Raw genomic sequence first — 27,264 nt, forward strand, 5'->3', positions numbered from 1 at the left:
CGCGGCCGGGGCTGCCCGGGCACCGCCTGATCGCGGGGCGGGCGCGGAGCCGGCGGGGCGGGCGCGGGGCGCAGGGGCCGGCGGGGCTGGCGGGGCCGGCGGCGCGCGCGGGCGGGGCGGGGCGGGGCGGGGTCCTCGCGGCCCGGTGAGGTCACTCTTTGTGGCGGCGGCTCCAAGATGGCGCCGGTGCTGGCGGAGAAGAAGCTGCTGGGGCCGGACGGGCCCGGCGGGGCCGAGCTGCCCGGCGAGGAGGACGAGGGACAGAACCTCTGGTGAGTGCCTGCGGCCGCCCGGGCCCGGCACGGCGGGGCGAGCCCGGGCTCCGCCGGGCTGGAGCGAAGCGAGGCGAGGGCTCTCGGCCGGTCGGGGCCGCGCTCGGGCCCCGCGGGCGGCGGCGGCGGCGGGGCCGGCGGGTAGCGCCGGGGGGTGCGTGAAGGGAACCCCACGGGCGCAGGGACCGGAGTGCGGGGGTGAGGCAGAGCGGGGCAGCGGGGCCGGACCGCGGCTCTGCGGGACGTCCGCGGCTCCGGCACAGGCGAGCTCATGTGTTTTCGGCTTTTATTTCTAAAGAACGCTTTAAACAAAATACCTATCGTGGCAGGAAGGCGTATATCGAATATGCAGCGATCGATTGTGATGACAGTTAGTTGAAAAGTAATGTTCTGCAGTATTACGGCCTCTTAAAAGGGAGGAGAGCCTTAAATGTCCCTGCCTATGGTTTAGGAATCATAAAAGCTGTTCATGCTCGTGGTGGTTCAGGGTGCAGTTGGCCTGTGGCTGTGGGAGCCCCGCTGGTGCGCAGCCCGCGGGTGCCCGGTGCGGATGTGCTGAGCTCATGGTGCTGTCGCTGCCCGCTCGCTCCGCGCGGTAACGCGGCCGCTCTGCTGCTTCCCCAGGTCCTCCATCCTCAGCGAAGTCTCCACACGGTCCAGATCGAAACTGCCATCGGGCAAGAATATTCTTGTTTTTGGTAAGTAGCACACACGACCACTTGGGTGTTGGTTTGTTGCTTTTTTATTTGTGGAAACAAAGTGTATTTCAAACAGCGATTGGCGCAAACTGACACATGGCTTTGTTACAGTTGGTTTATGTAATTTGATCTGTGGTCTTGTCTTGTGCTTGTAGATTTACTTTCTCTTTGTTTTCCACTGTTATATTTATAGCCTATTTTAAGTAACAGCAGAGAATAAGATATTCTTCATTCTTTGCTCCGGTATAAGCCATTGGATTTAGCTGAAATACTTGAAACAGAACAGCAAAGAACTGTAAATCAGAAGTGTACAAGGATGCTTCTCATTAATTAAGCAAGTTGTGAAAAAATATTTTCTATGGAGTCAAATGTAATTCTGAAGGTGGTTTTTTTTTTTCCTCTACAAACTTACTGGCAGGTGATGATGGTTCAGGCAAAACCACACTCATGGCTAAAATACAGGGGGCAGAGCATGGCAAGAAAGGAAGAGGACTGGAATACTTGTATCTGAATATTCATGATGAAGACAGAGATGGTAAGTTCGTTTCAAGTGCAATCTCTTTAATTAAGTAGCTGCCATGCTGTTTTAATAATTGTGGTTTGGTGAGTATGTTCTGGGCTACGCCCCAGTAGCTGCTTCAGCGTGGTGCTGGGAGTTGTGGGTGCTGGGTGTCCATTTCTGTGGACGGGAAGGTTTCACAGTCGGTGTCTGTTCTCCCTTCTGCCCCTCTGAGAGCCTGACCTGTGCCTGGGGCAGGGCAGCTCTGGAGATGCTTCTGGGCTAGGGGAGATGCCTTTGCTGATGGTGACTTTGTAGCAGCTGCAGTGGCTTTGCTGTGGCTACTTTGTGACTGGAGAAGAGAGGGATACTCCATGAGAATTTCACGCTCAGCATGGATCTCTGGGCGCAGGGTGTTGCTCACAGGGGCTGTGTGTGGAATTTTGGTTAGCTGTAACAGATGTTTTGCTTTACTTGTCTGAGTGAGGAACAGAACTTAAAGTCAGAATTAGTGTTTCCTTTTCTCAAGCTGGAGCTGATCTCTTTGCTCTTTGCCCCTTGTCTTTTTGTTGCTGCTGCTGATTTCTTGTCGCTACTGTGTGGAGGGAGATTATGCCAAGAGAACATTGAAAAGCAGGCCTTGTGATCAGATTACTTGTATTTTTGGGAAGGTTCGGGACAGGAAGAGATGGGGAGTGAGTTTTTTATCCTTGCTCCTAAATGTGCCTCTATGATCTCATTTTGGGCAAGCTGCTAGACCTCCTTGAGTTGGTTTGTCTTTAAAAATGGGGAATGTAAGCCTTCCTATTCATGACTTCCTTCAGAACTCAGAAGAGGGAAGTGGTGGTGGTGGTGGTTCATCCCTGTTTCTGGGAACAATAAGACTAGGAAGATCCTATAATGGTATTTTGAAGCTGGAGATGCACTGAGGGCCTGCAGGAGTGATTAAGTGCCATATGTGACTGGTTGTTATGGAGATTGGGCCTGCACTCACGTGGCAGGAAGCTGCCTTTGGATACTAACTTAGGCACAATGAAAGGATGAGTACATTCCTATATCTTCCAGGGGCCTCCTTGCAGTTCCCAAAAATCTTTTGGGCTGTAATTTTAAGTGCTTCTTCAGGTTCTGGGTGTAAGTGCTTTTCCACCATGCACAATCTGCTTTAGTTCAGCATAAACACTTCAGGGGGGGAAAAGCCCCTATGATATCAGGAGGGCTGAGGCAGCCTGTGTCATTAGAAGCTCTCTCGCAGCTTCAAAGGAGATGCTGTTGCAAGCAGAAAAATGTTTGCTGTGCTATTTTTCCTGGTGTTATCTATTAAACCTCAAATATATCACTACTCTGGAAATATTTTGGGGCTATTCCTGAGTGGCTGAAAGTGATAAGTATTTGAAGTGATTAGGAGAAGCCTGTCATAAGAACTCAGGCAGAACTAGCAGGAAAAAAAGAGATCTTTTTGACTGACTACAGTCTCAGCTGGCCAATTCAGGTCTTCATGCATCCTCTAATGTGTGTGTTAGGAGCTAATAATATATGCCTTTTTCCTTTCTGTCTCATTAGTGTCATCCAAAAGCAAAATAAATAGCAAAGTGGGTCAGGACCTCCCAGCAGGCAGAGATAACACTCTTTCTTCTCTAGGACAGGTTTGGATTTGGTTTTTAAACTCTCTGTGCTTCAGATGAATGTATGCTCATATCCAGATTGGGGAACAAAGGCTTTATAATTGACCCACAATTCTGGAAGCCATAAAGAACCTCAGGGTAGGCATTCAGGAGCAGTTGAGTGGTTCTGAGAGTCTCTGCTCTTTATTAGACTCCAGTGTAGCCAAGACCAGATCACAAGGTTTTCCAGGGGTGCCAGGTCAACACTGGCAACTGAAACTCTGCAGTGGAGTGAGATGATCTCAGTTTCTTTCCCAGGTGATAGAAGATTTATTTGCTCTCTTAGTCTTATTCTTCTTCATTTCAGATAAGTTTACTCTGTCCAGGAGAAATATTTTCCTCATAATGCCGAGTCATTCATTATCTACTTCTCACTTCCCCTTGGAAACCTTAAGGAAAATCTCTGTTGTTTCCTATGTTGTGGTCTCCCCTCCCCATTCCTCTTCAAGGGATGTTTGAACCCGGCTGCTCCTACATCTAAAGTAGAATTTTTTTGGATTGCTGAATACAATCTTGGTTTACAGTTACTTTCCCCCTTAAGATCAGCTCAGGAATTAAATTGTTCTTTTCAGTTTGTAGGAAAGTCCAGGAAGCATGTCTGCCTTGCTGTGGCTCTCTACCCGTGGCTCACAGAGGTACCCATGGACTGTGTGGTTTTCCACGTCCCCTGCTGGTTTCCTGGCGGCTGGAGGCACATGGGCACTGTGCTCTGTCCAGCTGCTCCAGTTCTGCCAGGTGTCACTGCTCAGTGTGACATGTGGCCTTTGCTTCCAGGGCTCAGGATACTTAGATTCTGTCTGCTACTGAATCTCTGCCTGAACTAGGGAAAAGATACCTTTTTATTTTAAAGTTATATTTTATCACTATCCCAAATGCCACCTAGGCCAAGGCATTTGCTCAGAAAGAGGTTTGGAGAGATCTGAGAAGCAATCCTGGGAGAGAGAGGATTCTCCTAAATCCCCAGCTATGTTATCCTTAGAGCATATGGCTGCTCCTGCATACATGACACCATAGTTCATCTGGATGAAAGCATTTATAGCACTGCCTGCAAACTTAGCTTTGAATTTTAACTGATCTTGGAGCTCAGGCCCCAGAGTCCTCCATTAGTGGAATTTCTCAGGGAGTGTGGCAAATTTCAGTTTTTTGCTTGTCTTTTTGATGAGCAGGTGTTTTTTGTCTCTACTGGTTAGTCTGCTTTTGAGCACTGAGAATCTGAATTCATAGGAGGTAGAGGAGAAGCTGTGCACAATTTTCCTAAAGGATCTGTGTTTCCAGAGTAGCTTTCAGAGGCCCTTGCAGGGCCAGGGCAGAGTTACAGTGGGGATGTGGAGCAGAACAGGCAGCCAGACTGCGTGGCCTGCTCTGTGCTGTGTGTGTCAGCTGGAGCCACAAGCACCAAGGCACATTTCTCACCTGTCAGATTGCAGATGCACTTTGCCTGTGCCCAGTGTGCAGGGAAGAGGAGCCATTCTGGGGTTGTGTTCTTACTTGTAACAAAACAGTGTTGTGTTTTGCCTCAGATTTGGACTGGCCTCAGCCATATCATATGCATATTCCAGCTGAACTGGTTGTTCCAGATTGAGCCAAGTCTTGCTGCTGCACTAGTTTCTAATGAGAAAATTTTTTTTGGTTGTTTTTTTTTTGTCAACATCTTTAAAGTGGTTCTCTTGAAAGTTTTCTTTTTTGCTTCTCTTCACAACTTGAGCAAGGGATATCTAATTGCCACTGATATCTTTTGAATAGATGCAGGTGTAGTTGCAGTTCACAGAATCAACAATGTGCAATAAAATTCATCAAAGCTGGAAAATCTTTTTCAGGACTAAAGGGATAATGGAATATTGACAGGATTTAGAGGTAGGATTTTAGCAGCTTTTGTAATAGCCTGTGATAAGTAGCTCCTGCTTTTCCAACAGGACCTGGTAATTGTTTGCTCTGTTTTTGTATGTTGTGTCATGGCCAGTAAGAAGGTCCCATTTAACATTCATGACTAAGTAAGAGCTTGATGTGGTGCTGACAAAGCTGAATTTACCACCAAGGTCTTGCCAAATTGTGAGCACCCATGCTGTATTTTTAAGTGTGTTTTATGTTTTAGCAAATGTAAATCACAAGACATTCCTCTGTCCTGTTAGAAAGGAGCAAAACCTTTCCTTTCATACAATGTTTGGGGTTTTTTTTTGCTAGAGTACATTTTAATGTGAGTGGAAGGGTTCCAGGCTTCCTAGCAGATTGATTTTGAGTGGTAGTTCCAGCTGCATTCTAGTTCCACCTGTATTCTAGTTCCAGTCTGCATTCCACATGTTAAGCAAAAATTAAATCCTTAAGGGGAGCAAAGGTGCATAGCAAACAAAACAATTTTAACCTTAGATATTGGCTTTAAAACATTACTTAGAAGCAGTGAATTTGGATATTATCAATTTTTCTTACTTGCCAAGGTGTGAAAGTCTTCTGCAGAGTGTTCCCTACACGAGAATCCATCAGTGCTGAGGAGAGCTATAAACTTGCATAAAGTATGGATAGATTTGCATTAGGTTTTCAAAACTTCCATTCATGCTCCAAGGAGACAGTTATGCATACACAGTCCCTGTCTATTAATAACCTTTAGCTCATAGAAGGCTCACGGGGTTTTTATTTACTGGGAGGCTGCTGCTTTAGGGCATGTACACAGGATGTTTCTAGGATGCAGAGAGTCCTGCAGAGATATTTCATTTACTGTTGTGTAATAGCAAGCATGTAAGTGTGTTCACATTGTGTCCTACCTTGCTCTCTGTTTTCCAGACTTTTCCTAGACCTTCCCTCTGTCCTCAGAGGTCTTTGGGAGCTCTAGATTCAGACCTGCAGTGCTGTGGGAATCCCTGTGATGCCAGTGATTGGTGTCCTGGAGCAGGGTGAGGTAGGGGAACAGGGCTGGGTGTGCACAGGTGCATTTCTGAGCTCCACAGGGCTTACCCTCACTGATCACTGGGGAGTGAATCGAGGGGTGCAGCTGGCAGTGAGAGGAGCTGTAAGTTCACAGTGTGGCTGCTGGCCTGTTTGTGTCATGGCTGATGTTGGAATGTCTTAGGACAGCCCAACAGAACTTTACAACAAATGCTAAACGTAGGCTGCCACATAGAGCACCTTGATGAGGTGTCTGAAACTGGGCTGCTCAGTAATTTTGTCCAAGGCCTGATTAAACAGGTAGGATGTATATATCGGTCATCTTTTCTTCTTCCAGATTTCTTAGCCAAGCTTTTTCCTTTTTCTGCAGTCAGGATGGGTGGATTCCTTCCCAAAATAAAGTCATGATAGCCATAGTAACTGGATTTATTTTGCGAAGCTGAAAGATTCAGGACACAGAACTACAGTGAGACGGGGTAATTATGAAGCTCAGTGGCTGCTTTGAAAATCTGGGCTGTGCAGTGGCTGGTTTGCAGATCTCTGTGTTTCAGAAGTGACATGTTGTGTACATAGTGCAAGAGAGACTCACTGATCCCTCTGGATAGCTGTAGTAAAATAGGGAATACTTAGGGAGGGGTACTAGGAAGAGTCTAGAAGATAGAAACAATGGAGTTGTTCCTCTTCAGCAGGAAGTTCTGAGGATAATGTTCTCTCTCTCCTTCTCTCTCTCTCCTCTCTCTCCTCCAGTCCCTTTTTTTTAATTTGGAAGACTTGGTTATTCATGGTACCTGATACATCATTTTCGGAGGAGACTTCTTTTTCAGTTCTTATACTCTTGCCAAGAGTTCAGTTTTGGGGTAAAATGCCTGTATCTGACACAGCTGATCCCCCTCTGCCTTGCATTCTAACGAAATATCCTGCCACTATCAAAAACACTTGTGGAAGAAACACAAAAGCTGCCATACCAGGTCATTTCCCCAGTGCTCGTTTGGTCAGGAGTCTGCAGAAGGAGCTGGTGTTAAGTCAGTGTGAGTTAAAAGCAGGTGGCACAACCTTGTTGGGAAGGTGGGAAGTTCATCCTGTATTTGCTCCTCCCACTCCTGTGCTAGAAACTTAAGCTGGTTATTGCTGGTATCTTGTTTGCAGCTTATTTCTGCTGGGAAGTTTCTTGAGTGTGTGAAACCAGCTTATGTGTCTGGGAGACACCCAGGGCAGCGTTCATCCCCGCTAGGCTGGGGCAGGGCCACCCCTTTGGGCCTGCACTTACACATCCACTGTGTTTTGGGTTCACTGTGAGTGTTTCTAGTGCAGGAATAGTGTGCAGTGATTAAAAACTGTCCTGACAGCTGTCCTGAGTAAAAGCTCAAGAACAGAAATTATTTTTTTAAGGAAAATGAAACCCAGAAATGAAAGCATTTCTGACTAATACAGGCATTTACACAGGAACCTGTCTTATAAACAAGCAGGCAAAGTGTGCTGGTAGCTGGGCCTGCTCCTTCCACTGACACTGATGCTCTCACCTGGTCGCTCCCAGCCTGGCAAAGCAAACCCTGGCATCTGCTGGCTTCCAACTGTGCCTTTTCCTTTCAGATCACACTCGCTGCAACGTCTGGATCCTGGATGGAGACTTGTACCACAAAGGGCTCCTGAAGTTCGCTGTTTCTGCTGAATCCCTGCAAGACACCATCGTGGTCTTTGTTGCAGATATGTCTAGACCTTGGACTGTTATGGAGTCTTTACAGAAATGGGCCAGCGTCTTGCAAGAACACATTGATAAGATGAAAATTCCTCCAGAAGAGATGAGGCACATGGAGCAGAAGTGTAAGTCTTTGTGCCTCCATACATTGCTGTTGGTTTTTTAATTGCTCCCACAACATTTGATGGATTTCTTTGGGTCAGTGTTTTGAGAATGGGTTGGATAAAAATTACTTTTTGGTTGTGATTGCAGCCCTAATTCAAATATACTGTGTTAGGCTTTAAAACAACTCTTCCAGTTTTGCTGTGCTGACAAAACATCAGGTGAATTATTGGTCTACATCCTGGGCAATAATGAGATTTTGATAATTTGATTTTTAAAAAGGATAATTAAAAAAATAACTCAATAAAATGACAGATTCAGTTTTTAAAAGATGGTGACAAACTTCAGTGATGAATTGAGCTGTCTGCTTTACTGTGATATCTCAGCCACATCCCATTCCCATACTGTGCTTGTCTTACAGAAAATCTCTCTGCCTTTGTTTTTCTGGTGGCTCAAAACTGGTTCTGGTTTCCGTGAAGCTGGTGCAGCTAATTGTGTCTCACTATAGCCATTCCTACCCTGTGACTTTAGGAATGTTGTATAAATTAACTTTCTTTCCTGGCATATCCATGGCAGGATGGAATCTAGCACTGGCAGGCAGTCGTTTTTGCAGTATTGGATCCTGCAGTGCTTTCCTAAAGTACTGTTGAATGTTTCTTGAGATTTTTCTTTCTGTTTTCATATTGAATTACTCCAAAATAAATTTCTTTAGTGAAAAAGACCTTAGCAACTTCCAGTCCTTTGAGATGAAGTAGATTCACACTGATCCTTTGTGCTTGCTGCTTTTGCTCCTTGTGGCTCTCTGTGCTGGAGTGTGGAACCCTTTCAAATATGGTCTGGTAGGTTCCTGAGCTATCATAGGGAGCAGTGTGATCTGCTTGACCTGTGAGCACTCAGGTGTATTTGTCTAGCTTATAATCCTTTCTGAATGTTAAATATTATGTTCCCAGAAGCCCTATGCCTACAGCATACCAGCTGCAGTTTAGACTTAAATCTGATTGAAACCCCCCGGGTTTGATCATTAGGTTGCATTTAAACAGACAGTAAAATATGAGAGTTTTTAGGGGAAAAAAATGTGTTTCAGAGATTTTTTGGGAATGGGAAATGGAAAGGCAGTTCTAGTATCAAAATACAGCACTTAATCCAATTTGCACGTTTGTGAGACACAGCAAATGTTATGACAATCCAAATAAAGGGCAAGTTTGTGCACTTAAATTTTCCTTTTGAAAAGAGAAGCTTTTCAGCTTTCCCTTCAGAGTACACTCTGTGAAGGAGGTATGGCAAAACTTGAGTGCCCTGTCTGAGGAACTTAAAAGGCTTCCCAATAGTGATATCTTAGATAGAGAATTCTAAATTAAAGTATCATAGAGACTCCTGGTTTGTTCTGAGCTCTCCTGGGGTCAAGGGAAGAGGAGAGAGGCTGAGTTCCCTCATGCCTGGCTCCAGCGCCATCCCCTGGCTCAGCTGTGGCACACAAGGCCCTGATATCTTCAAATTTCCATCTCCTGTTCTCAGACCTTGTGCAGGACCCTTGTGCCACCTGAGCACATCTCTGGCTTCTTGCAGACTGTCCCTAGGGCCAGCTCTGTGCTCAGAACTTTAGCCATCATGTCCTGTAATTCTCTTAGTAGCCTGTGCTGAGGAAAGGCCCATTGTACTGTGTCAGAGTAATGCACTGGCCAGGGTACTGCACACCAGGGTGCCTGGTGACTGCCTTGGGACTGCTGCGCATCCTAAAGCTACACAGCAAAGCTCTTCTTACTGAAATCCTGCTGCCTGTGCCTCCTGGGGTAAGCTGCCACTTAGAAAATGAAGTCACTGGCTTGCAACAGCCCAAATACGTAAAAACCAGGATAATAAAGTTCACAAGGGCAGCTGAAACATAGAAATGGAGTGCAGAGTGATGGGATGTGCTGAATTTAAACCCCCTGCAGCATAAGACCACGTGGATTGATGTGTTTCCTGACTTCTCTGGCAGAGTATTCCCTTACTCCTGCTCCTCCATGCCAAGCTGAATGTCCACAGTGATTTCCCTGGCTGTCACACTCAGCACCAAGACCCGTGGGGAAACACTGTTCAGTCCTGCCCCACTGGCATCCACTGGAAGTGCTGCAAGGTTGTTCCTTCTCCATTGCTAAGGTCCTAAGAGTTTCCAGACATGCCTTTGTTAGCTCACCCTTGTCAGTGCAGCTGGACTTTGGACTGCTTGTCTCTGCTGGCAGGGTTTGGGAGGCCTTTCTGCACCCAGCCCTTGCTCCTGTGTTTGCTGGTTGAGATTCCGACTCTTGGCTTGCCTGGCTGGCTGAGAAACTTCCCTTTGGAGTTAAAGAGCTTCCAGAGTGGGCAGCAGGACACATGGAAGCCAGAGGCTGCCTTCTTGGGAATGTACCCAGAGCATTGCTTGCCTGCACTCACTCCATCACTGAGCTGCTCTGGGAGTTCCTTGCTGAGAGCTTGGCTAATATGAAGTCAGGTACATAATGTGAACTATGTGCATTTAATTCAGGCTCAATTGTGATCATTCATTATTTGAATAATTATTTCAGGGATGTTGCCTCCCTTTTTAAGATAGCAGAGCAGATAAGGTGGCTGTCAGGAATCAAGAACTGCAGAAAGGAGGTGTACTGGTAAAATGGCAATTATACCAATGACCTCTGGGGTGTTTGAAGCTAAAGAATTGAAACACAATAACATGTTTTTGCAAATTGTGTACTGTCCTGTTCAAGCTGAATTAGTTTCAGATTGTCTACCTTTTTGCTTTTCTGATGTAACATAGAGCTGAAAGATTTCTTAAGCTAAAAGATGTTTAAAAAATTAGTTTATCCAGGTACCATTTGTCTAGGAATTCTTTTCACAAGACTAAAATTGTTAATGATCAATGAAGATATGGCACAAAAAAGCTAGAAGTTATTGTGAAACTTGAAAGAGTGTAAATATGGAAAGATTGTCTCAGAAAAATACTCTTGATTTTTCTCATTCTGCTGTTCAGGGCCTTTGGGACGTATCCATTAAGTTGTAACATTTGCCTGCATTTCCACATTGCAGTCAAAGAGCACTCCAAGCCTGAGAAGATTACTGTTACTGGAACAGCCAAACCTAATCATTGAGAATTGCTGTCTCAGTGCAGTGCATGTCCTGAGTGATGCAGCAGTTTTTGGTGGAGTTACCTTGCAGTGCCTCATGTGACCAACAGCAGCAAAACAGTTTGCTGGAACCTCACTTTCATGTGCTGTGTTCAATGCAAAACTCTAAAGAGCCACAAATTTGGTAGATAAATCAGCACTCTGTAGTGGAGGTATGATTTTAATGGCACATCATCACCTGGTAATAATTTTTTTAACATAAGGGGCCATTCTGAGTACTCAACCTTAGTGATGGGTGGCAGAATATTACAGATTTCCAAAGGAACTGTTGTTTTTCTGACTTCCTATTTTATATGCGTCATCTTAGGGGTATTTCCTGTTGGAAAACCTTAAATCAAAGTAATTTTCACTACTTCTTAATAAAGAAAAGAGTTCTTTTTCATACCATATAGAAGATGATTCCTCAATTAGAACTGTGGGGAGGAGACAATATTCATAGCTCATAAGAAAAATAAAAGACTATGGGGTGTTTGGACATACGACTTTATATCCATTAAATATGGATACTTTATGTCCATTAAAAGCCTTGGAATGGAGCTCAAGTGAGACATAGCTGTGGGAGATGAGAAAAGGTATGAAAATGCTGTGTGTCAAATAAATGTTTTAACTGCAGTGAGCTGCTTTATTACTTTGTGAGAGTGCAGTTTATTCATCGGGGCATCTGACAGTGCCTGAGGTCCAGGTTCACTTGGATTTCTTAGGACTAAATTCTGAAGGGAATGGGGGTTGAGTGGAAGCCTGGAGTAGTGTTGAAGAGCCTGTTGCTGTCAGGCACTCCCACTGTTCAGGCACTCCCACTGTTCAGGTGGTGTCTGTGCTCAGGGTGCTGTAGTCAGAGGTTCTTGCTCTGGCTGGTACCTTCTGTAACTCCGCAGTTGTTTGTTCAGAGCTGCCCCTGTTGGCCCCAGTGTTGTGTCCCATTGCTCCGTGTCTGGCAGGGGTTAATGCCAGGCCAGGGACATCCCTTGGAATCCACACAGAGCTCAACTCCTCACCAAACCCTCCCCCTTGGTGCTGCTGATGGGTCCTGCTGACTCCCGGGGAGAGGGGGGGCTGGGAGTTGTGGCTCTCTGGGATTGTGCCCTTCATTCCCATTCAGCAGAAATTAATGAGGATGAAACCATAAGACTCCTGAAATTTCCGCCTTACATTTGCTCTTATTTACATTTCTAAAATTCTTAGAGCATCTAGTGTTTTCTCATGTTGTCAAGTGTTACTCTTTTCGGGAGAGGCCTTTTTTCCCCAAATTTGAAGGATTTATGCTCAGTAAAGATTATTTTACTTTGATATGAAAAAAACCCAGGAAAGGAATCCTGTCTGATTATAATGCTGTGGTAAATTGAGAGCTGCATTGTCAAGTAGTCTTTTCTGTGTGATTAAGTCAGAGAGACTCATCTGAACCATTGTGGGAGATGCAGATGCTCTTCTTTGAACTGCTGTAATACACTTGGCCTCAATAGTAAATAGTAATGGGAAAGCTAATAAAGGAAAGAGGTACTTCAGAAAACTCCTTTTCTAGTTAAATGCTTTTGGTGAGATAAACACGTGGAATGTGCAGAATGTGTGTTGGAATTCTGATTTGCTGTTGCCGACTAAGAAACAGTCCTGGAGAAAGCATCCTTTGGAGCACTGCTGTTTCTTCTCCACAAGAAGGCACTGCCTCCCCATGTTAAAAGCAACTACATTTAATTTTCATTTGTTTGTATTTCCTTGCACCCTGGCATATATTGAATTGGTGATTGGAAGTTTTATGGTCTATTTAGTTTGGGGTTTTTAGGCTTTTCTCTGGAATAGAGCTCTCTTCCACAAAAATCACACAATTTTGTTTCAACTAAACATTGTAGAATGTGCAGCTTTAAACAGAAGAGTTTTCTGACTTGTTCTTCCTTCCATGCACCCATACCATTGCAGGATTGTTTTGAAAAGGTACCACGACTTCTTTTTGCAAGGTTTGTATAAGAAACTTCCCTGAGGTTTTACCACGTCCTAAAGCTCTGGTACAGAGCGTGTTCTGAGCAGCCTCTCTATGCGGCTGGGCTGGAGACTGGTGGCTTTTCCAAGGAGTTTTCCTCATTGTCCCTACAGTCACTCTGCTCCCACTGTTTCTAAAATGAAGGAGCCTTTGTAGGAACAGATCATGGAGTTTGCTTGGCTCTTTCTGTGAGGGTTCCTTATGGCTGAGTTAGGAGGAGGAGAGCCCAGGGCCCCAGGGCAGTGTGTGCCTGGAGCAGCCACATCCAGGACACAGATTTAGCTGGTCTGTGGCTTTGGTCTTGAATAAAAGACATTAAAGTGTAGATTGCAGCCCAGATGTGATAAAGCATGTGTGGGCTCACAGTGCATTTCCAAAATGGCTGTAATGTTATTCCTTAGGTGCTTCAGTATTGGATAGTATTCAGGATTATTGGAACACTCACTGTTTCCATAAAATTAAAATACTGAAAACATCAAAAGCGCCAAGTTTCCTCTGGACGCCACTATAGTTTTGCAGAATACAACTGAGTCTCTTCAGGTAGCCTGCAGATGCCCTTGAGTCTGTGTTTATGCAGGTAGGTTTTATATTTCTAGCATTGGATGCCTGCAACAGAAATGTAGAGTAATAGAAACTAAAGTAATTGTTTGTAAGAAAAAGTGGCTGTTTCAAGTTGGTCTTTTCTGTGTACGTGTACATTTTCACCGTGCTTTCTTCCACAACAGGTACAAATTGCAGGGTATAGGCTGTGTTGCTAAACCACATTTATGTTTTCTGTTGTCAACTGCCCTATAATGAAATGTTCAGGAATATGTATTTTTGCAGATAATTGTGATTATTTAGAATGGCTCCAGATCCCACTTAATTTAGCTTCCTGTAAGTTTTGATGGAGGAGTGTTGTGGTGTTGAAAAGGGAAACAAGGCTTAACTTGCATTCAGTTCTCATGTAGTATAAAAATAAAATAAAAAACCCTTGAGATATCTAGTTAGTTTTAGATTAATTGTGGTTTAAAAATAAGTAGTTTCTTTGTCGCAGCCTAAGATTCTCTCTCTTTTAATAGTTATGAAGGAGTTTCAGGAGTATGTAGAACCTGAAGAGGGTTACCAAGGATCACCACAGAGGAGAGGCCCCTCGTCTGGCCAGGAGGATGAACACATTTCCCTTCCCCTCGGAGACAACGTGCTGACTCACAACCTGGGCATTCCCGTGCTCGTGGTGTGCACAAAAGTGAGGCTCTGCTTCTCTTTGCTGCTATGCTGGGTTTCATTACTTCTCTGTTAAAGGCATGATTTCTGCAGACATGCAAAATGAATTCTGGATTAGCAGTGGAGGGATTTGTTCTAAAAGTGAGCTTCTGCCATCAACATCAGTTTTTACTTTGATGGAATAGTAATAACTTTATCAATTATATGTTAATTACTTTAGCATTTGATATATCGGTGCTATTTTAGAACCAGAGACTCAAAGTAAATGTGATGGGAGTGTGTAAGATAAGGGAAGGCGTTTTAAGATACACTGGGATTAAATGCCTATGTTTTTCTGGTTTGTTTTCCTGCCTGTCCAGTGTGATGCAGTGAGTGTCCTGGAGAAGGAGCACGACTACAGGGAAGAACACTTTGACTTCATTCAGTCACACATCCGCAGATTCTGCTTACAGTGTATCCTTTTCTGTGCTGAGGAAATTGCCTCTAATCTGGAAGCAAGAAGAGATGTTTTCATGTTGAATTGTACATAACATTCATCCAAGAGATTGCTCTGCAAGATTGCTTGGTATTTAGTTATTTGTTAGGGTACGTGGTACACACGCCTAACCTTAGGTGAGTATGTATATAGTTTGTTTTTTTGAAAATGTTGACAGACGTATAAAATATTTTATAGTTTTTAAATTGTGCATGGGACTTGGACCTTTTGTTCCTTTACAAAGGATTGGCCTTGCATTTTGTGAAGTGTTCTTTCTTGATTTTTCCCTCAGAATTTGCAGTTTCCATGTAAGCCTGGGATCTCATGTGTGTATTAAGTTTTTGACATTTTCCAACTGGAGTAGGATGCAGTTTTCTTGTAAGCCTGGGAGGATGGATAACTTTTGTGTATGTCAAAGAAAAGTGCCATGAGCCTTGCCCTGTTATAGCCCCTCCACCCCTGCATACTAAATGTCTCTAGTTTTGCCTTGAACTACTGTTCAAAGCTAAGTCTAGTACCTATAAATCTATTAACTCCTCTTAATATATATAATCATTCTTAATAGAATTTAGAAACTGTATATTACCTAATTTTCCTTAACTAGAAGCCCAGATGGGGCTGCCTTGATTTATACATCAGTTAAGGAAGAGAAGAACCTTGACCTGCTGTATAAGTACATTGTACATAAAACCTACGGTTTCCAGTTTACCACGCCGGCCTTAGTGGTAGAGAAGGATGCAGTTTTTATGTGAGTCACTGGGACAAGCAGCATGGGGCCAGAAGGGTTTTTATGTAGAAATGCACTTGCATGTAACATGGATATAAAAGTAAATTGAATGGTATGTTGTTCAAAAGCTTAGTATGTGGAATCCCAAATCTAAACAGCAACTGAGTGCATATTACTTAGACTGTAACACTCCAGTTTTTGCATTCTTGGAATTTAGCTGAGAAATAGGGATGATCTGTAAGAAAATTGCCTTATTTAAGTAGAGGGCAGTAAGTAAATGTTCTCTGTAGAAGCTGCAGAAAAGGCAAAGCTTTATTCTCTTTACAGACCTGCTGGTTGGGACAATGAGAAGAAAATTGCCATTTTACATGAAAACTTCACAACAGTAAAACCAGAAGATGCATATGAGGACTTCATTGTAAAACCTCCTGTCAGAAAGGTAAAAAGGGGGTATTTCTTCCCCCCAAAAATAAGTACAGTTCACTTGAATGGCTGCTAAGGACTATTAATATTGAAGAACTCCAAATATAAATTTAAATATAACTTTTTAAAAATATGTGAAATATCATGCTTTAATTTATTAGTTATTTCAAATACTGCAAGCAAACACAGAAACCATTCATCTTCTTGAATTAAATAGCTAATTTAGCTATTTTGTAGTCCAGGAATAGCTATTTTACATTTTGCATTTTTGCATGCATGGGGTAGAAACACATTCAGAAAATGGAGAATTCTTTTGTAGGACATTTCCATTTATACTCACATGGCTTTGAGATTGCCATGTGAAGGCAAAGCAAGATCATCTCAGTTTGTTGAAGAGATGCTGATGAGATCAATATCCAAACTTAAAAAGAGGAATGTGGCTACTTACCAAGTGCTGATCTCTGTAGGACAGTGCCAGCATCACTGTTCATCTGCTCCAATATTTTTTATTTTACAGTATTTTTTATGTTAACTTCTTTAATGATACTATTATTTTAAATGTGAAAGAACAGTTTAAAAAAAAGTGAACAGTAGTCTTAAAGATTTGCCTCTCTCTCTCCCCTTTTGATCACCAAAGCATAAAAACCAGTTATGATAATTTCAGTTTTTACTTATAACAACAAAATGTTTTGTTCAACAGTTAGTCCATGATAAAGAGCTGGCAGCAGAAGATGAGCAAGTATTTCTTATGAAGCAGCAGGTAAGAATGGAAAAATAAAAATAAGTCCTTACTATGTAAGATTTCACTTTAATTTCTTGTTATTACCTTTAGTTTTTCATTTCTCATTTAAATCACCAGGTAGCTGTTTCTCAGCTTTGCAGATTCAGATGTAATTGTGAAGTAAGACTTTATTCTAACAAATGCAAATAGGAAATATGGTCACTTAACTTGGCAAGTTGAAGGGAAGATATGCTGAAAACAGAAAGAAGGTACATGGAGAAAGGGAAGAGACTTTGTATTTCACCACACAGTCGTATTGATCTGTGAAATAGAAATACTTTTAAAACCTAACATCTGAACATTGCAGTTTCCTTACAGCCAGAGGCTTGAAAGACTTTAATGTGTCAAATTTGGCTATGCTGTAACTTATTTTCTTTATTACTCTGTAGTTTAAAAAATATAGCAATACTTCCCTATCCAGGTGATTATAAATGCCCTGGAAGTTACGGACTGGGGTGTCTGTGGTTCTGGCTTTGAGTTCTGGACTGGATGTGTGAGACAAAGGCCCAAAGCTTATTTACTCCTTGCAGTCAGTCCTCTAGAGGCAGAGTGGGGAAGTATGGAAATATCAAAGAGGAATCCTGTAAATATCAGAAAAAAGATCAAGTAAATTAATGGTTACTCAGCTTCAGTGTATTTTATTCCTCTGTATTCTTTGAAATATATTTAATATGCTTAATATGTTGTTTTTGCAGTCATTCCTTGCCAAACAGCCGGCAACGCCTACCAGAGCATCAGTAAGTAGATCCAAGGAAAAGAGTAGGAGGTGTTTTGCTTCCCTTTTCAAGGGAAAAGGGAATGATTCTAACCTGCAGAGGTCCATTTTTAAATGTAACCTACATCATCTCCCCAAGCTGCAGAAAGGAAATAAATAATGAGGCAATATTTTAAAATGTTGCTTATGAAATCACTGTGAAACATTGGATTATTGAACTGAAAATCTCCTGCAGTGATTCAGCCTTTCCTATAGTAGAGGCACATCCCCAAAATAACTGATGTTTTGGGTGCTTGTTTGTTTTATTTCTCCAGCATGCATCACTACAGTGCCAGTAGAAAGGCTGAAAAAGTATGTGATGTTAAACTTGCTTAATATAACTAATCCTTTGAAATTCTTCTCTGATTTGTGTGATTTGGACTTTTTAAGGAATCTCCTGCAAGAGGCCCTGCAGGATCCCCAAGAACTCAAGGCAGAGCTGGTCCCGCCAATGTACCCAGTGCCTCACCAATCACATCAGTTAAGAAACCAGATCCGAACATTAAAAGTATGAATGAGCATTTTACTGTTCTATCATGTGTTATTTCCCTTAACGTGAATCCTCTTCTGTAGAAAGATTTGGGTATTTATTCACTAATGGTATAGTTAGTTTAGTAACAGAAATGCATTTATGTGATATAACTTTGGATTTTTTTTTTTCTGGTCATTTTTGTGACTTGGAATAGAGTTCTGTTACTACTAAGCAGTCATACAGAGGTCAAATCATCCTAATTTCCTTAAATTGCCTCCATATATTTATTATGCATTAGGTGGATTATTAGGGTGGAGACTGCTCTAAACTAAAAACTGTTTTATACTTCATATCACTTATTCTGGAATCCATGGTGAACCCTGTTCCACTAAAGCCCTCTCTGGAATGTCATTTGCTGTAGCAGATGGAGTCACTTGGAAATGAAAGCTTTCCCCGAGATGCAGCTCCATGGTATTGAAGGGTTTTTTTCCCCTCTGGGCATTAAGAAGAAACAACACTACAGGGCCAGTGTTGTTTTTTGTTGTGCACTGTAGGGCCATGTCTCACTTGCAGGGGGTAAAATGCCCTTCTGGATCCTGTCGCATTGCTGAATTGACAAGTTTTGATTTGTTAAGAGCAGTGTGGCATGAAAGGCTGCACTAGGACATCTGTGCAGGTTGTTAATGGGCTTACCAGTCTTTGAATTTCATGTCTGAACTTAATCATCTTGCTTTTGACTTTTACATTTATTAAAAAATAAAAAACGTGAAAATATTTAGATTAAAATTTCATTACATCCCCCTCATCATTCCAGAAAAGCAGGAATGTGCATTCAGCCATATCTGCCTATGCCAAGGTATGCAAAGGACTGGGGTATTCAAAATGAACAAGGACAAACTTTCTCAGAGCTGAGGTTTATTTCCTTGATTGGCAAACAATTTGTATGTATGTGAAAATAAGTTATAATTTACCAGCTCTCAGTGTTCTGTGTAATCTGTATTTGTTTTTTTCTTTAGATAATGCTGCAAGTGAAGGTGTCTTGGCTAGTTTCTTTAACAGTCTCTTGAGCAAAAAGACTGGCTCTCCTGGAAGTCCTGGTGCTGGAGGAGTGCAAAGTACAGCCAAGAAATCAGGTAATGGGCTTGTTATTGCAGCTTGTTTTTAATAGTTTATTTGGCTCCTTGGTCTCTGGGTGTGTCTCTTACACTGGTCAGGAAAGTGACAGAGCTTGACAGATGACTTTAAAAGAAGAGCTAAACTACTGCAACTTCTCAGCTCCAGGGCTTCTGTTAAACTCTGTTAATTCTTCAAGTGAAGTTGGACTGCTGGGATTTCAGTGACAGTTGAGTCTTGATCCTATGCCAAAAGTGCTGATTTATTTTTCACCTTCAGAATTCCTTCTTTTCTTTTCTTGATGCTTCGCTGTTGCAAAGGAGATGCAGTTTTTTGGGTTTGGACTGGAGTTAGCAGTGAAACTATTGAAATCTCCCCAGAGTTCAAGCTGAAATGAATCACTGCTTGTGACAGCTTGAAGTTGTTCACTCATTAATTATTTAGTATTTTATTGTAATCCAGCACAGCTGGTAACCCTGACAAATGGGTGCCTTCTGTGTGTGTGCTGTGACTGCACTGTGGGAGATCCTTGCTGATAAATAATGCAGCAGTTCAGTGAAAATAAAAGAAACCTGTCAGAGTGGTTGGTACCTACCCAGACCTTGGTGATGCAAAATGCATTGTCCACCTGACAGATGGAATTTACTGCTCTGATTCTTTGACTGTTGCTGTTCAGTACTGGGATTCCCATCACACTGAATGTTCAGGAGCTTTCCTTCCAGAATCCTTTTACTATTAAATTATTGATAGATGCCCTACTTCTGATCACAAGCTTGTGCAATCTTGTGGGTGTTAATGGTCATGCCATACCCACAGTGCCTCATGCTGAGAGGGGAAGGTAAGGCCCAGACATTCTGAACTGGAAATGAGAAATATCTGCTCCCAGCCACACTGATGGTTCTGTCAGTCAGAGAGCCAAGGCAACTGGAGTCTGGGTGTTTTTAAATTTCTTTTTAATTGGGAAGGTTTATATATGACATTTCATGTTCTACAAGCTCAAAAATGCCTAGGATTTGACTTACAGCAAATCAGGTATGATCTTTCTGTGTTTTGTTTCAGCATGATGAATCCTGTAATTTTGTCTTTATCAAACTTAATTATGAAGATAACAAAATAGATTTGTATTATATATTATTTCCATAATAATATTGTTTCCATGTTATAAAAATGCTGAACTAATTCTGTCATAATCCAGAATGCCCTCTTCAGTTAAACACTGAAAGATGTCCCCTGCTTCATCAAATGCAGCCTCATGTTTTACTCACAAAGTCAAAATAACTTTTATAGAAATAGAACTGGAAATATTTTTAGGTGTTACTTCATCCATGCTTTCTATCTGAAGCAAAGTCAGTTAGGGAGTACCTGGCTAGTGATTAAAAACAAACTCAAAAATAAAAGCTGTAATGTCACCTTTCCAGGAAGCCTATTCCAGTACTTAACTTCTCAGTTACTTTTTTCCCTTGCCCAGTGTTTTTGAATCCCAGTACTCTTGGTCTGGTTTGGGTGGCAGTGGAGCTCAGTGTTTGCAGCAGTGTTTGGGTTTGAAAGCTGTTCCCCTCTGCCTGTGACTTGTGTGTGGCCTGCAAGAACAGATTTGTGTGTGGGCCGTGTTGTTTGGCTGTGACAGTCCTGTCCCCCTGGCACTCTGCTCACCTGTTTGCTTTGTGCTCAGGAAAAGCTGGGGGTGGCAGACAAGGCCCTGCCTGCCCTGAGAAGGGGTGAGCTGATCTGTGCTACACATGTGTTCTGTTCACCTCTCAGGGGGACACAGGGTTGATTTCATCTGTGTGACACTGAGCAGGATTTTTTTTATAACAATTCAGCCAGTTTAATACATTTTCTGCCACCTGGTAGGAGGGTTTCTAGTCTGTATCAAGTTCAGTGTCTCAAAAGCTTGTGTGTTTGCTTGATCATTGTCTTCTATTTTATCATCCTGCACTGCTTTGGTAATTTATGTAAAACTTTTTCCCCAGTCCTATCTTTCCAAATCCTTTGTTGTCTCTTCAGGCCTACATACCTGCTCTCATCAACAGTAGGACAGGGTAGATTGCTGAATAAAATACTGACCAGTGCTATGGATAACTAATGGGTAATTTTACAAATTAAAATTATATTTTTTGCTCCTTCCTTAACTTCCTTGATTTTGGTAGACTAAATTAGACAAGTCCTCTTCTGGTCTCCTGCTAGAGGCTGAGCTCTGTTTTCAGAAATAGTTTCTCCGTTAGTTGCCATCATTGGCTTATTCTTGTCCTGAACAAGAATGATCAGAATATTGTGCTGAGCTCTGCAGATCCACCTCGTTGTAGTGCCTTTTGCAGCAGTTTTCTTTCTTGGGTGGAAGTGCTTCTCCTGAATGATCTCAAGGTTGGTTTTTCTTGGCTACATTGAGTTGGCAGCTCCTCTTCCTTTTCTGGCTTTGGAAGCAGAACAGTTGGCTTTTGCTCACAGGAGAAGGTGCTTGTTCTTGTCACCTGCTGTGCTCACACCTTACGTGAACAGTGTAAGATTAAACTGTACTGAGAAGGTAAGGGCTCCTTGTGCTGCTCCCTGAAAAGCTCTTGGGGTTTGTGAGGTACCTGGTGCTGGTGAGAGCACCTGTTCCTTTGTGGAAGAGTTGAACAGAACATCTTTGAGAAACTATTATTTCCAGCAGCATCCTCTGTGCAAGTAAATGTGCTAAAATTATCCTTGTAAGCATTTCAAATGTCTAAACTGTTTAAGGAGCCTGACGTTTTCAGAAGGTTGATGACAAAAATATTTAGCTTTAAAGAGACCATCTGTTTCTCTCACAGCTAGGAATAGCCTGAGGCTGAAATGTTGAGATTCTGTCCTGGGATGAGAGTGACACTGTGGGTCTCAACAATACTGGTCAGACTCATTGATGGATTGGTTTCTACTGTGACAAATCTTACCTGAGAAAAATCTCTCTTCTGGGCAGTGTCATGTCCATTTTTCCTGCTGTGCAGTGCTTCTTTTTTGTCTTTGTTTCTGGACTCTCTTTGATGTCTAGACCATGATATCTCAAAAAACTTCAATTGGTTATTTCTGTGGTGGATTATCTTTCCACATCTGAACTTCTATAGTCACACAGTTATTTCATTTATATTCATAAGAAGATTCTTGCAAATTCTAAGTCTGCCTTCCTTCTCTATTCCTGTACAGAGATAAAGAACTCAGGTTCCCTGCTCTCACTCTGATCTAGCAAGGGGAATTAATTGTACACAACTGGGGGCATGTAATTGTCCAGAACACATCTTACTGCATGAGGCCATCACTCCTTGACAAATTTGTAGGGAAACTGAAAGCCAGTGTCACTCACATTCATAACTGAGGAGAAACTCTGATTTTCTTAAAAACAGCTCCCTGTATTTCTTCTCCTTTGGAAGGTGCTCCCCATGGTGGTAAAGGGGAGTGTATTCCCCTGCATTGGGAGAGTTTTTCCTGTCCACATGAAGTATTTGCAGGACACTGCTTGGGGTTAGTTTGGAGCCCTAAGGAGTTCATCCAGCATAAAAAACAACGTTTTAGTTTTTGTTTAGCTTTGCTCTTGTTTAAGTGAGGATTTTGTGTGGCCTTTATTGGTTTAGGCTTTTAAACTCCCAGGTGCCATGAGTCTCCACATGAAGTGTTTTGTATTTTAAGTTCTGTTACAGTACATTAATTAATGTACTAACTCCTAAATTTTGCTTAAATACTCCTCCTTTGAGTAGATGATGTGTAGAGAGCTGTGGCTTATGCCTAGTGCTTAGGTCCTAGCTTCCTATTGATTAAAGGTAACCTTTTAACTTGGTTATGTCTTTGGAAAAAAACACTTGAATCTCTACCAGTCAAATCTTGCCTTCTTAATGTTTTCAGCATGTACCCTGGAAAAAATCCACCTAATATTTCACACACATTTGAGCTGGAAAACAGATGCTTGTTAAATTCTTTGGCTATGTAAGGAAGCTGTACATGGTTATATAATCTACTTTTTGTCTAAAAATATAGCTTTTTAATCTTAAATGCTTGTATGCTCCATGCATTAGGCTATATTGTTCCAATTTTGGTGATGAATTTGTCTGTGGGTTTATAATTTTCAGAAACACTGAAGTAAGCTGATGGTTCAGTTAGGGAATTGTTAAAAAGTTTTGAGACTAATATAGAAATGTAAGATATCCCTTTCCATGAAATACTTCAGTGTGTCTGGTTCCAATTGAAGAAGTGCTTTGAAATGCCTGCTTGGAGATATTACATGAGTATGCAATTCCTGTCCCCTTTTTAAGGGAAGCCATGGCTGCAGATATGAGACTTCTTCCTGTTACTTGTTTCATATTCAAATGCAGTGGGTACAAGTGCGACCAAATAAATGGGATTTCTTTTTTAGCAGGTGTCCTACATACCTTGTGCTTAAAAGTTGGGTTTAAATAAAGTCCTTGCTAACAATGCCAATAATAGAACTGTGTATAGTTGATTTTTACAGAGATTCTAAATACATGGTTTTTTTAAGAGTTAGTTACTATAAACATATCACTGGTGGTGTTGTGCTTTTTCCTGCTGTGTAGTTCAGCTTTTCATCTTTTTAAAGTGAATCAAACCTGAGTATCAGTTTTTACACAAAAAATACCCTGCATTGTGCCAGGCTCTGTGGCCTTGGGAAGGTGGCAAAATAACAAGAAATAAATAATATATTGCCATCTAAAGGTGATTTATTGAACACGTACACTTCTTGGTTAAAACATTTCATTGAAACCCAATTGCTTTGTGTTCTTTATCTCTCCAGGACAAAAGACAGTTTTGGCAAATGCTCAGGAGGAGCTGGACAGGATCACTCGCAAGCCTGACCCCATGGTAACAGCAAACTCTCCTCCAACAGAGAACGAGGCTTGATGGGCAGAACAATGCAGATGTAAATGACCAAATAACTATGTATAGTGATCTGATAAGACCAGGAATTTTCTGCTATGGCAGATGCTATCAGTTTTCTCTGGGCAGGGGAAATGAGCTTACTACATCATTGCCTTGTCCCAGTAAAAAGTGCACATTCAGGAAGTTTGCATATAAAATCCCTCTGTATAAGATAACCATTTAGAGTTTATATAGGGCAATTCTTTTGGTTTGGAGGTAAAGCAGGTGCAGCTGCATTTCCTGTTGTGAAGAACACAGAGAAGCAAAATGGAGAATTCTCTTAAAAGTACTACTGACTGCACACGAGGCAAGAAAGAGAACTGAAACCCTCTTTCAGAGTTTCTGGAATTGGCTACTTGTATGTTTGCAATGCATTATATTCTTGGAGTGGTGGTGGTGGAACAGCATTAACTGGGGGAAAGAAGCCAAGGTGGGGAATGGAGCCCTAAAAGGGGAAACGGATTTGGGACAGCGAGAAACCAGAATGTTGGATTGACTGGAGAGGAGCAATGTTGTCAAATCCTGTGTTTCACAGGGGGTAAATAGTCACTGTTTTTAAAAGACTACTTTACATTGGAGAATTCCAGGCCAAACACTAAGAACCATGGGAATTTATTCTTGTTATAATCTTGTTTTAGTTTTTAAAGAAGTCTTAAGAGTGTGGATGCCCTTTCTGGTGTAGCTGACAAAGGGAGAAACTAAACTTGTTTAGCTCCAAGTGCCTGGCACAGTATGTGATGTGTCTTTAGAAGGTGCTTGAACTTATTGTGCACTGTAGTACAAACAGTCACTGTTTGGTTTTATTTGAAAAACAGTAGTTTGTCAATTTGTATTTAATTTTAAATCCTGTTTTCTGATAGCTTCTGCCTTTTTTATGCCAAGAGGTTGGCCTATGAAGAATGGTGGGTGACGGATCATTTTCCCATAATGAAATGTGCTACAGAACACTCTCAGTATTTTTCTTTCTTACTTTTTTGTAACTAAATATTAGCTACCAAGCTAAAATGGATTCCTGCCTTACACCTATGGAGGTTTTTAAAAAAAACTTTCAAGGCCCTAGTTCCAACAACATCTGCTGCTGGTGCAGCCAACTCCAATTCTGAAGATAACCTAAAAAGTATGAATGTGTACACGATGGACATCCTGAATAATTTGTTTTGTGTTTTCTTTCATGTACCATTTCATTTGGAAAGATGGGTTGTGGTTGTCCCTATTGCTTTAAGGGAGCCCTGTCCATGGTCACATAAACCCTCATTCTGTACAACAAACACAGCTGCAGTGGTTACTGAAATGGCACTTTGATTTTACACACGGTATGCTTGTTTTACATGGACACACTACCAGAAATTAAAAATACCAAGCATATTCTGTGCTCTTAAATGCTGAAGGGAAAAACCACAATTTGAATTATACAGAGTTTACTTTTTATTGATATGAACTTGTTGTACTAAATCTGATGTCTGGATATAACTTCCCTAATATATATTGTTACTTAAAGATACAGAATTAGACTGACCACTAACACAGTGCTGGGTGTTAACCTCAACTCCTATATTACAGCAAGAGGCTGTTCATGTGAGTCTGTCTAGACATCTAGAAAGCTAAGAGTATTTACTTGCCTCTTTGACAAACTATCATGAGTATGTTACTTGTGCCAGTTTTTTTGTTGTTGTTGTTGAAAATATTCTATTTTTCTTTTTCTTTTTTTTTTACTTTTTTTAAGAAATTGTATGACCTGAAGTTATACAGTTGTCTAGATAACAGTTAGACTAAGACTGTGGCTGGCTGATGGTGATGTGGATGCACTTTCTGGTGTAATGGGTGCCAGTTGCAAGTTACCACACCAGAAGTAATTACACACTGTCCTCCTGACACTGAGAAGTGAGATTGGAGACTAAACCATCAAAAATTGGACAGGAAAACTGAAGTGTGTGATTGTAATGGCATAGTTTGAAAACCTCAGTCTGAAACTGCCTTTTTTGTCATCTAACCTGATAAGCACTTTTCTAGCAATATGGCTAAAACTTACAATTGAAGTATTTTCCAGATGTATAAAAATGTTGAGTATACTAAAACTGATCAAAACTGTTACTGTGTCATAACTTACCAGCTTTGAAGAAAGACAAAACAGGGATAGATTTCCAGTTTCTAATTGCAAGTGAATGCTCCTAGTTTACTGAAGAGAGGTGTAAGTAATGTAGCATCCTGTGGGTGCCAAAGTCTGCTGGCTTTGGTGAGCTGCACAGTTGTTATTCTGGTGTCTTCAAGCATTGGAACCAAAGGCCAAATGCAAACAGCCTTTACATTTTCAAGTGAAACTTCATTTTATTTGCAGATACACTTGTATGGTAGACTGTTTAAACTATTATATGCCTATATTTATATGCATTATAGTGACTGCATCTACTGTTCATGTTTAAACTAAGAAAACAAAAGATGAAAGCATTCAACTTGAAGCAAATAGAAAACTTTAAAGATTGGCCCTCCATAAAAATGCTGTGGTTATGCTGCTTGATTTTAAGTTTGCACTTTTTTTATTGGCATTTAAAAAAAAAACTGTTTAAACTGAACAGAATTTCGTATTTTATTTAATTTAACTACGTTGAAAGTGACTGCTCTGTACATGTGAACTTAACAATATACATGCTGTAAATGAAAGTTCACTGTCCTGTATACTAAGTTTATTGGTTTTTCTTCCAACTTACAATTAGGACTGCAAATGTATGAAACAAACCTTAGTCCACTTGTATGGCTTTAACCAGGTGCAGTATGCAGTCATGTGGAACCTTGCTTTCTAGTGCTGGCAAAACGAGGACGTCTTTAATTACTGGCTTCAATAAACATGAATCCAGACTGCTTTCTGCTGTGCTTTTGTCTGGGAGATGCCTCCTGGAGCTGTTTGTGTGGGAGCAGGGTGTGGGTGAGCTCTGAGCAGGAGGAGCAGATGGGCTGTGAGCTGTGTCCCTGGGTTAATGACAGCTGCCAGGCAGGGGCTTGGCCCAGCCCCTGCCAGTCCCTGGAGCTGGGAGCTGTGTCCTGTGCCAGTGGAGAAGAGCTGTGCTTGTGGCAGCTCACAGCACTGCTGCTTTGGTAAAAAAAAATGTATTTCATGGGGCTGGGGAGACAGCTGTGTGCTTCACCAGCTTCAGATGTATTTTGTGGAATACTGTTCCCAAGCACAGCACTGATCCTGAATTAGCAGGATTCAAATCCAGGCTATGGGAAGTTAAGGAGTGAATTGCTGGAGTGTTGAAAATTCCTCTTCTCTGCCAATAGTCAAGTGTTCTCACTTGGCTGGATGTAAGAAGAGCTTCCCAGTAAACACAGAAGGAGTGGGCATTTAATTAGGATTAAGCTGCTGGTTTTCATTGTTTGTTTCATTTCATATCAACTGGATGCCTCTGTTCCCCTGCATAGATTGAAGTGCTAGGTATGAATGTCTGTTGAGTCACCCTGCCTCTGAAATATAAATCAGCTAAGCTTTGGCTTTCTGGAACATAATTTCTCCA

At 41.8% G+C, this 27,264-nt stretch overlaps 1 protein-coding gene across 1 annotated transcript; it reads left to right on the forward strand.

Moving 5' to 3' along the window:
- Positions 1–13: 13 nt before the first annotated feature.
- DYNC1LI2 (dynein cytoplasmic 1 light intermediate chain 2) lies at positions 14–26,612 on the forward strand. Its single transcript, XM_064387025.1, has 13 exons — positions 14–272; positions 897–970; positions 1,389–1,505; positions 7,598–7,828; positions 13,982–14,148; positions 14,486–14,579; positions 15,214–15,349; positions 15,656–15,767; positions 16,452–16,511; positions 17,228–17,269; positions 17,677–17,794; positions 18,775–18,891; positions 23,631–26,612. The coding sequence occupies exons 1-13, from the start codon at positions 178–180 to the stop codon at positions 23,735–23,737; spliced, it is 1,470 nt and encodes a 489-aa protein (XP_064243095.1). The 5' UTR covers positions 14–177; the 3' UTR covers positions 23,738–26,612.
- The last annotated feature ends 652 nt before the right edge of the window (positions 26,613–27,264 follow it).

The sequence above is a fragment of the Passer domesticus genome, chromosome 12 (genome assembly GCF_036417665.1).
Source record: "Passer domesticus isolate bPasDom1 chromosome 12, bPasDom1.hap1, whole genome shotgun sequence".
Classification (NCBI taxonomy): domain Eukaryota; kingdom Metazoa; phylum Chordata; class Aves; order Passeriformes; family Passeridae; genus Passer; species Passer domesticus.